This window comes from Drosophila subobscura, chromosome O (assembly GCF_008121235.1).
Source record: "Drosophila subobscura isolate 14011-0131.10 chromosome O, UCBerk_Dsub_1.0, whole genome shotgun sequence".
In the NCBI taxonomy this organism is placed as follows: Eukaryota; Metazoa; Arthropoda; class Insecta; order Diptera; family Drosophilidae; genus Drosophila; species Drosophila subobscura.
Window position 1 is genome coordinate 17,416,787 of NC_048533.1, and position 10,625 is coordinate 17,427,411.

A 10,625-nucleotide genomic window follows, 5' to 3' on the forward strand; every position below is an offset into this window, starting at 1 on the left:
TGTGCCCGTGTGTTGAATCTAGAAAAAAGTGCGACCGTCTGATTTTCTCCGAGCCCGACTAACAAACACTACGTGTCATTTGCCGAATTTCAGGACGAATTAACGATGCATACGGTTTTAACCAGAGGAAATGCCACCGTGGCGTACTCCCTGAGCGTCCTGGCCTGCCTCACCTTCAGCTGCTTCCTCTCCACCGTTTTCCTCGACTACAGAACCGATGCCAACATCAACACCGTCCGAGTGCTGGTGAAAAACGTTCCCGACTACGGCGCCTCCCGTGAGAAGCATGATCTGGGCTTTGTCACCTTCGACCTGGAAACGAACCTCACCAGCGTCTTCAACTGGAACGTGAAACAGCTGTTCCTCTACATGACCGCCGAATACAAGACGCCCTCAAACACACTCAACCAGGTGGTGCTCTGGGACAAGATCATTCTGCGCGGCGAGAACCCCGTGTTGGATTTCAAGAAAATGAACACCAAATACTACTTCTGGGACGATGGCAATGGCCTGCGCGACAATCGCAATGTCTCGCTATATCTCTCATGGAACATAATTCCGAACGCCGGCCTTCTGCCCTCCGTGCAAGCCACCGGCAAGCATGTCTTCAAATTCCCCTCAGAATACGCCACCTCGTCCATTTAGAAACAGATTTTCATAGATTAAAAAAATGATACAGCTGCACTCTATTTTAGGGATTCTGTTCTGTCTGCAACGTGTGTAGAGTGTATCGAAAATAAAATAAAAACTAATAAATTAAAATCTCAATTAAGATTTTTCGAATGTTGCGACAAAATTGCTTAAAACGAAACAGGAAGAGATGGTTCTTGGACACGACACAATAAAATAAGATAGAGAGGGGGAGAGTGGAGAGTTTCTACATGAATTCGTAGCTGCCATCGTCAAAGTTGCGATTACTGACCATGGGACCGCCGGCGCCGCCCATTTGGTTTGGATTTTGAACACCGCCGCCCATCTGCGGACGGAATTGATTGCCAGGCGTCGTCTGGTGTTGGAGTAGCTGCCGCAATCCGGGATTGTTGTTGCTCATCATGGGCCGCACCATGCGCTGCTGCTGCTGCTGCGCCGCCTGCTGTTGCATCGCCGCCACATTGGGTGCCACTTGCTGTTGCAATTGCTGCTGCAAATTCGGATTGGGCACGCCGCCGGGCACACCCACACCCAGGGGCATTCTCTGCTGCTGCTGCTGTTGCTGCTGCTGCTGCATCATGTTCATTTGCATTTGATTCTGTTGCATGGGCATGCCAACGCCCCCGGGTCCAGGGCCGCCGCCGCCACCAGGACCGGGTCCACCGCCGCCCTGCATTTGCATATTCAATTGATATTGATTGTAGTGCTGCTGCTGCTGTTGGGAGTTGTCCTGCTGCTGCATCTGCTGCTGCTGCTGCTGTTGTTGCTGCTGCTGCTGTTGCTGTTGCAGCTCCATGGGTGACTTGCCCTGCTGCTGTAGCATTTGCTGCTGTTGCTGCTGCTGCTGCATGTTGCCATGCTGCTTCTGTTGTATGACCTTCCTCAGTCGCTCCACAAACATCGCCTGATTGTTGGGTATGAAGCCCAAGAAGGCATTTCGATCCGGCGTATAGAGCAGTATGAGAACCTTGAGCTCACAGGCGGGCGCATTCGGCATGGAGGAGAAGTGCACGCAGCCGGCATAGCCGGAGGTCATCATCTTGGCCAGCGAATCGAGCGCCTCGCCAGGCGTCGGCCGGAACACAACCATCTTGGAGTCCTTCAGAAACTGCCCACCAATGTTGCCCACCAAATGTTTGGGCATCAGTTGCATCAGCAGCTTCGGTGGCCAGTTCTCTGCCTTGATTTCTGGCTCCCCATCCTTGATGTTCGTGCAGACAGTGCACTGAAGCGTGTGCGGTATCTTCTGTTGATCATTTTTCGGTTTCTCCGACCACTCCAACAGACCTGTCCAGATTTTCTCCCTCAAGGAGGCCTGCTCCTGCTGTGGATTCGATTGTTGTTGCTGCTGTTGCTGCTGCTGTTGGGCCTGAACTTGTGCCTGCTGTTGGGGATTCTGTTGGGCCTGTTGTGCCACTTGTTGCTGCTGCTGCTGCTGTGGGTTGGGCATATTTCCCGCATTGGATACTGCCGGCATCATGTTGCTGGCATTGGGATTCCCTTGCTGCTGCTGTCCTTGCTGCTGCTGCTGCTGTTGTTGCTGCTGCTGCTGTTGTACCAATTGCTGTTGCATTTGCTGATTATATTGCTGCTGATTGAGCATCTGCAATCTTTGCTGCTGCAACGAGTTCACCGTCTGATTTGGCGGTGCGTTTATCCTAGAGATGAGCGCAGAATTGGCATTCTGCTGCTGTTGCTGCTGCTGCAGCTGCTGTTGCATGTTGCCGCCACCACCTCCGGCACCCTGCTGCATGAATGGCGGACGCACCTGTCCCTGCTGATTCGGGTACATCCAACGATTCTGTCCAGGCACAACATTTTGCTGAAAGTTTGGATTCTGCATCTGGTTTTGGGGCACAAATTGATTCTGCTGCTGCTGCTGCATCAATTGCTGCTGCTGTTGGGGATTCAGCAGACCCGCCTGGGGATTGGGACCCGGTTGCTGCTGCTGCTGCTGTTGCATTGGATTCATGTTCATCACCTGCTGCTGCTGCTGCTGTGGCGGACCTCCCTGTTGCTGCTGCTGCTGCTGTTGTGCTGGTGTGGTGTCCATGGGCATACCCTGCCCCGCTTGCTGTTGTCCGCCTGGATTCTGTTGCTGCTGTTGTTGCTGCTGCTGCTGCTGCTGTTGTTGTTGCTGCTGCTGTTGGACCGCAGCCTGAGCTGTGCTTGGGGCTGCCATTTGAGCAGCCATGCTATTGGGACTGGCGGCACGCTCCTTCAGGCTGTAGCCCTTCAGCAGCACCAAATGACGAATATTTTTGGCATAGTTCTTGCTGGTAATCGGCTGATCCCCGTCCGCCTTCATGAACAACTTGAAGAGAATCGGCATCTTGCGTGGCGCAATGATCGACAGATTGATCTTACGCTCGTTGAACAGACCCGCCAGCTGCTCGCACGATTTGCCGAGATATTTCCACGACTCTGTCACGGGCATCTGATACGGCGGACTGTTGCAGATGAGAATGCAGTGGCGCTGGACATTGGTCTGGTCGAGCATTTGGCGGCGCTCGCTGATGTCCTCAAAGCAGCCATGGGCGGCGGCAAAGCCCTCGGCCATGTGTGCACTCGACTCCATGCCACCGCCAACCAATGGCAGGCGCTCGATCGTCTCCATCACCTTCTGGGGCTGCAGAAAGGGTCCGTAGGTGGCGCACACCGGCTCCAGCAGATTGGAGGCTGTGCGGTATACGACAATGCCATAGAGCGTGGCAAATCTCTCCGCTATCAGATACTCTCGCTCGTCAATGGAGCCCGTGGTGAAGTGCTCCAGCGTGGGCAGAATGTAATTCGTTTTCAGCTCGTTGATGTACGCACCGTTGATGGCGCTGCCCTCGATGACAAAGACCACATCGGCCAGGGACAGCTGGTCCACCTCCATGACCAGGCAGTGCAGTAAAATTCGAGTCTTGAAGTCTTGTTTTATGTTTTATTGCAACAACAATAACTATTTAGTGCATTTTCCCAGTGCATCAGTGTGACCGCATCTTGTGACCCTACATATACCGATATACGTATTAGATTTTTGCATCAATAATTGCCTTCTATATCGATAGTTCCATTTATACATCAATTGTTTCATTTAAAATTACGTTTTGATAATTGCATTTGTCGTCATTATGTAAAATGTATGTTTGCCTACAAAAAAAGAGTGTCGTAGCTAATATTTGTAATGAAGATCTAATTTTTACCAATAAGGCAATCTATTTTCTATTAAACGTGATAATTTTTTAAGTGCATAGTTATTTTTAAATATTTTTAAAAGCAATAAGCAATAAAGGTCGAAATATTCGACCAAACCGTACCAATGTTAGTAGTTGCCATGTAAACGGCGGCGGCGCCACTGGCAAGTTGCAGCCCTGCGATTGGCAAAAAGGAGCAACCCTGCTTCTCACTCTTACTTCTTCTTCTGCGTTTGTGTTTGTCAAAACAAAATTAAAAATTAAAATTAATTAGGCTCTAGTTTTGATCATTTAAGAGATTGCCCGAATTAAAAACACGCATATGATTAAATGTACCGCGCACTACAACATAAAGGTCCGTGTGCTCCAGTCAAATCGCTGCTAGCGTCTTCGAATTCAATCGCAAAGTTGCGCGTCTGGAAAGAAAAAAAATTGAAATGTTTACTTTAAGTCCCTTGCAAGTGGAAAAGCGCAATTAAACAATTGGAAAGGCAGTCGCAAGTAGCCAGTATGCTGCAATATAAGAATGCCACGGCTGCCAATAGTGCGCCAGCAGCCACGCCCGCTGCCAGCGTTTCCGGGAAGGCGCCACAAGGGAATGCAAACACAAACCCTGCTGCTGCAGCCGCAGCGGCAGCCCCCGCCATGCAACAGATCATCAATATCCACCAGATGCCCGCACAGTTCGGGGGCGGCACCGTCTCCGGCGGCCAGCCCCAAGGCCTGCCCCAGAACATGTTCCAGATTGTCCAGCCGATGCACGCGATGCAGACGGTGAATATCGATGGCCAGGAGGCGATCTTCATACCCAACCTGAACGCACAGCTGGCGACGGCACAGGCCGTGAATATCAACGGCCAGCAGGCGTTCATCACGCCCAATGGCCAGATCCTGCGTGCTCCGCAGTCGCACGCCGGCCAGGCCGGTGGACAGGCCATTCAGCTGCAGCAGGCAACGCCCGCCCAGATCATCAATGGCCTGGGGCAAGAGCAGACGCAGCTGTTCACCATTCCTGGCACAAGCATTCAGATACCAGTGACCAATCTCATCCAGCAGCAGCAGCATCAGGGCGCAGTCCACGTGCAGCAGCAGCAGCAATCCCAGCAGGCAGCGACGGCTGGCGGACAGGCTGGAGGCTCCCAGGGTGGAGCAGGCGGCGCAGGCACGGGTAACGGCGGACTACAGGCCACACAGCTGCCGAGCACCATCACCATACCAGGAACGAATATTCAGATACCCACATCGGTGGCCGCGGCCAATGGGCTGCTGGGTAACCTCACGAATCTGCTGGGTGGAGGCGGTGGTACGTCCACGCTCAAGCTGGAGAATGGGCAGCTGCAGCTGCGGCCACAGCTGGTGCAGTTCCCGCAGCCCGTGCAACAGCAAACGGTGGCCGTGCAGATACCCGTGCAGACGGCCGGAGGACAGACCATCTACCAGACGGTGCATGTGCCCGTGCAGGCAGCATCCAATCTGATGCAGGCGCAGTCAATGGCCATGCCCGCTGCAGCGGCTGCCTCGCAGATGCACCAGATGATGCCGCAGTTTGCGCAAATCGCGCAAATTGTGACGCCCAACGGGCAGATACAGCAGGTGCAGCTGGCGCCGATGCCGTACAGCCAGCTGCCGGCGAATGCGAACATAATACATATCCAGAATCCCCACCAGCAACAGCAGCAGCAGGTGCAGGTGCAGCAGCAGTTGCAACAGCAACAGGTGCAGCAGCAGCAGCAGCAACAACAGTTGCAACAGCAACAGGTACAGCAGCAGCACCAGCAGCTCCTGCAGGCCATTCAGGAGGCCTCCGCGAGTGGCCAGATACCCGCCAATCAGCCCATCACCATAACGAATGCCCAGGGGCAGCAGCTGACGGTGATACCCGCCCAACTCAGGCAGAATCCACAGCCCACAGCAACGCCAGCGCCGCAAGCAGCCACTGCCATGCATCTGCCCGCCGGACTCCAGGCTCTGCCCATACAGAACATCCCGGGATTGGGGCAGGTGCAGATCATTCAGGCGAATCAGTTGCCCGCCAATCTGCCGGCCAATTTCCAGCAGGTGCTGCATCAACTGCCACAGATGACACAAGTGCAGGCGCAGGTGCAGGCGCAGGCACAAACGACTAATGCAACATCATCAGCGTCAACTTCATCCATTACGGTGATGCCCAAACAGGAGCCACAGAGTCCCACGCAGATGATTACGAACATCAAGCAGGAGCCGCCGGATACATTTGTGGCTGCTGCTTCCACGGCTAATCCTCCGCCAACGTCCCAGCCACAGCAGCAGACACAGACACAGCCACAGCCGCAGACACAGCAAATCAAATTCATTGTGCCGCAGGCGCCGCCAGCCACGCAAACGGAGGCGGCCACTCAGAATACTCATTCGAATACGAATCCTTTGTCCAATGTAACAATCCCAGCGTCCATACAAATTACAGCATTGCCGCAGACGCAGCCGCAGCCACAGACACAGGCTTCCAATGCTGCCACATCCTTGCCACCGCCTCGAACGCCGCCAGTTTCGATTGCCACCATTGCCAGGAGTGGCAGTGGCCCCATAAAGGCCACCACACTCGTAAACACCTCCAGCGCACAGATAACAATTGCACCCACGGGCGGGCAGCATGTGGTGCGAACGACAACAGCGAGCAGCGGCAACAGGAGCAACACCAGCAGCGTCAGCAGCGTCACCACAACGCCAGCGGCCCAGACGAGCGTGAGCATGGATACCAGTGGTGCGGGTCCTGGAGCGGCTGCAGATGTTAAGCCCAGACTCAAGCGTGTGGCCTGCACGTGCCCCAATTGCACCGATGGCGAGAAGCATTCGGATAAGAAGCGCCAGCACATCTGCCATATACCCGGCTGCCAGAAGGTCTACGGCAAGACCTCCCATCTGCGCGCCCATCTCCGTTGGCACACGGGCGAGCGGCCGTTTGTCTGTTCGTGGGTCTTTTGCGGCAAGCGATTCACGCGCTCCGATGAACTGCAGCGACATCGACGCACACACACGGGCGAGAAGCGGTTTCAGTGTCGCGAATGCGGAAAGAAATTCATGCGCAGCGATCATCTGTCGAAGCACATCAAAACGCACTACAAGAGCCGCTCCGGTGTGGAGCTGATGGAGCTGAACATCAAGCAGGAGCAGAAGAACAGCAGCGTGAAGAGCATCAGCACGATGAGTGGCATTGTGACGATCGAGATACCTGGCGGCGGTGGACAGGTGATGGGCGGTGGTGCCTCCAGTGTGGCGGCAACGGTTGCGGGCTCAACTGTTACATCAGCACCGGGCGGGGCGACTATTGTCCAGCTGCCCGCTCCAGTTGTGGGTATGGGCAGCTATGCCGATGACGAGGACGAAGAGGAGATGACAGAAGAGGATGACGAGGAGGACGATGACGAAGAGTTGGAGCTGGATGAAGACGATGTGGATGATGAGGAGGACGAGGAAGAGGAGGAGCAGGACCCGGAAGCGGACGCAGACCAAGAAAGTGGCGAGGATGAGGAGAAGGTAATGACCATTTCGGCGAGCGAAATGGGTGAGACATCGTCCAACTAGCATACGGAGTCGCTGTTCATGGAGCAGTTCATGTTTGATCATTTCCCATAGCACTGGCAGCAGCCGCCACCGCCGCAAATCCTTCTCCTTTAGGAGCGAGACTCATTTGTAAATAGTGTTAATAATATTCCTAAGCATTTCAAATGTTACTTTTATGTTTTGTGTAAACTTGTACATAGAAAAAAATCAATCGAGGTGATCGGGAGTCGCAGGAGGATCGAGAGAGTATATCGACACAATTGTATTGTTAGTTAAGGTTTTTTAATATTTGTACTCAAATTAATTAACTAGAACGTAGATTTTAATCGATATGTGTTTTTTAATGCAGTTTTTTTATACAACCCACACCACACACACAGAGCAACAACAAATATATTCTATAACATCCAAACAAAACAATAAAATCGCCATTACATTACTGGATGCATGGAACTTCGAGCTGCAAAGGTAACTGTTTGTCCAGTGTTATTCTGATAGTATTTTAATTAGCATAATTCAATTTTCTCAATGCTTTTTCCGCTCACTCGATAGATAATCTTATCGAAATGCAACCGCACCAACACCAACTGCAGCACTGTTCCCCAACATATAATATCCTTGGAGGGATGGGTATCCTCGAATTGCGGAAATCTCTGGCTCTAATTAATACAAAACCAAGTCAACCTGTGTTGGTGAGCCGTCTCCACGAAATGATGCAGATTATAGATACCGAAGATGTATCTGGATCGGTATATAGTACACATATACACATAGAAAACATGAAAAGGTTAAAAGCATGTCAGTCTAAGACAAAGTCATTGTTTATGTATGTATTAAAGGAGCTGGTAAAATGGTACACAAGTGACCATACTATGCTATACATCGGTTGGCTAGGAACAAATTGTCAAATAACGTAACATTCCATTTCCAACCATGTAAGTTGTTGCTGTTTTTTTTGGTAGACGTTTTTAGTTTTAAGCTTAATTTGGACATTTTACAATAAAAGGAAGTCGTATAAACTAGGCAATATTGTGGAGAATTAATTGATACATCGAATAAAATTATAGTTTTAGCGCTGAAACTTCTAACTAGCTGGAAATATCAAATAGAACATCAAAGTCGACGAAAATGATTAAAGATTTACGACGTTATATGTAAGTGTGAACGTATTTTTGTTTTGGTGTATTTCTGTGGGATTTCTGTGCTCATATTGAGAACCTTGAGAACCTATAAGATATAAAATATATTAATATTGGGCCATAGCCAATATATAGCAAAATAGAAATAAAACGAGAAGGGACGTGTGAGACGCTTCTTACGCGTCACAACTTTTATACCCGGCACTCAGTACTACATCTGCACTGTAGCGGTTATTTGTCAAATTTTACATTTTTTCTTCATCTGTCATCTACATCAACAACACTGCTCACGCCAACACGCTCCTTTAGCTCGCCACCCTCCCCTATAGACACACACTGCAGACTCACGGCAGAGGCAGAGCCAGCGGCAGAGGCAGAGCCAGTGGCAGAGGCAGAGCCAGCGGCAGAGGCAGAGCCAGCGGCAGACGGCCAGTGTTTTGCTATAAGCTGCGGAACAGGGTGGGTTTGGCCACTGAAAATTAATTTCTTCATTGTGGCTATAATAATGATCCAATCGGATCCCAATTTGGTGATCTGATAGATATGGTCATTCCCTACGGAATGGCGATTTTGGTTTTCTGCTATCTTCAAAATTGTAGATTTGGGAGGTTTTCGCCCTTTTGCGAAGGCGGAAGGGGGCGTGGCTCTTTTTTGAAATACACTTGTAACAGAGTGAGCACACAGAAGTATGGATGCAAAATTTGGTGGCTCTAGCTTTTATGGTCTCTGAGATCCAGGCGCTCAACAAGACGGACGGACAGACGGACAGACGGACGGACAGACAGACATGGCTCAATCGACTCGGCTATTGATGCTGATCAAGAATATATATACTTTATGGGGTCGGAGACGTTTCCTTCTGTGCGTTACATACATTCACTTTGTGCACAAATACAATATACCCTATTTACTCTTCGAGTACCGGGTATAAAAAATCAAAGAAATCGGTGACTAGTTAAAAGATAATGATGATTTTTTCAACACTATCCGGTGTTCCTTAGCTAAAGATAGGAGTAATTATAATGTATAAGCCGGAGTCTAGCCCCAATTATGTTGTAAATATAGAAGAACTGCCTCCCAAACCACTCCGAGCTTATTAAATTATTTTCTTATGTTTCCTTTGTGCAATTTTCATGAAAACAATATAATTTCTTTTCTTCCTTTGTTGCGCGCGCTATCTTTCAACATTTTCAATGATATTTACATTTACATACTGAACACTAAGCTCCATTGCTTCCAGGAGGGGGGATTTGGATTAAAAAATTTAAATACAAATTTTGTAAAATATAAGGTCGTAAAGTATACAATCCAATAAAAAGTCGTATTTATAATAAGCCAAATTGATTCTTCAATCGGATTAAAATGTTGTTTCAGTGTTAAAAGGCAGATTATAGATACCGAAGATGTATCTGGATCGGTATACAGTACACATATACACATAGAAAACATGAAAAGGTTAAAAGCATGTCAGTCTAAGACAAAGTCATTGTTTATGTATGTATTAAAGGAGCTGGTAAAATAGACTTTTAAAATTAATTATAGCAAATAGGGTACACAAGTGACCATACTATGCTATACATCGGTTGGCTAGGAACAAATTGTCAAATAACGTAACATTCCATTCCCAACCATGTAAGTTGTTGCTGTTTTTTTTGGTAGACGTTTTTAGTTTTAAGCTTAATTTGGACATTTTACAATAAAAGGAAGTCGTATAAACTAGGCAATATTGTGGAGAATTAATTGATACATCGAATAAAATTATAGTTTTAGGGCTGAAACTTCTAACTAGCTGGAAATATCAAATAGAACATCAAAGTCGACGAAAATGATTAAAGATTTACGACGTTATATGTAAGTGTGAACGTATTTTTGTATGGTGTATTTCTGTGGGATTTCTGTGCTCATATTGAGAACCTTGAGAACCTATAAGATATAAAATATATTAATATTGGGCCATAGCCAATATATAGCAATATAGAAATAAAATCAAAGAAATCGGTGACTAGTTAAAAGATAATGATGATTTTTTCAACACTATCCGGTGTTCCTTAGCTAAAGATAGGAGTAATTATAATGTATAAGCCGGAGTCTAGCCCCAATTATGTTGTAAATA

The 10,625-nt window shown here is 48.9% G+C and overlaps 3 protein-coding genes across 6 annotated transcripts; 2 read left to right on the forward strand and 1 right to left on the reverse strand.

The window, feature by feature from the left end:
• Positions 1–28: 28 nt before the first annotated feature.
• On the forward strand, positions 29–684 carry LOC117899570 (signal peptidase complex subunit 3). The gene has a single exon (XM_034809683.1). The coding sequence runs from the start codon at positions 106–108 to the stop codon at positions 643–645; it is 540 nt and encodes a 179-aa protein (XP_034665574.1). The 5' UTR covers positions 29–105; the 3' UTR covers positions 646–684.
• A 37-nt stretch (positions 685–721) lies between these two features.
• On the reverse strand, positions 722–3,636 carry LOC117899565 (mediator of RNA polymerase II transcription subunit 25). Of its 4 annotated transcripts, none has more exons than XM_034809673.1 (2): positions 2,069–3,636; positions 722–1,999 (listed from the first exon to the last, which is right to left on the reverse strand). In XM_034809673.1, exons 1-2 carry the CDS (start codon positions 3,530–3,532, stop codon positions 878–880), a joined length of 2,586 nt encoding a protein of 861 aa, XP_034665564.1. In that variant the 5' UTR covers positions 3,533–3,636; the 3' UTR covers positions 722–877. The 4 variants fall into 4 exon arrangements, with proteins under 4 accessions (XP_034665564.1, XP_034665563.1, XP_034665562.1 ...); XM_034809672.1 differs by having other exon boundaries at positions 723–1,975; positions 2,033–3,636; XM_034809674.1 differs by having other exon boundaries at positions 725–2,210; positions 2,361–3,636.
• A 413-nt stretch (positions 3,637–4,049) lies between these two features.
• On the forward strand, positions 4,050–7,841 carry LOC117899563 (transcription factor Sp4). The gene has a single exon (XM_034809668.1). The coding sequence runs from the start codon at positions 4,344–4,346 to the stop codon at positions 7,392–7,394; it is 3,051 nt and encodes a 1,016-aa protein (XP_034665559.1). The 5' UTR covers positions 4,050–4,343; the 3' UTR covers positions 7,395–7,841.
• The last annotated feature ends 2,784 nt before the right edge of the window (positions 7,842–10,625 follow it).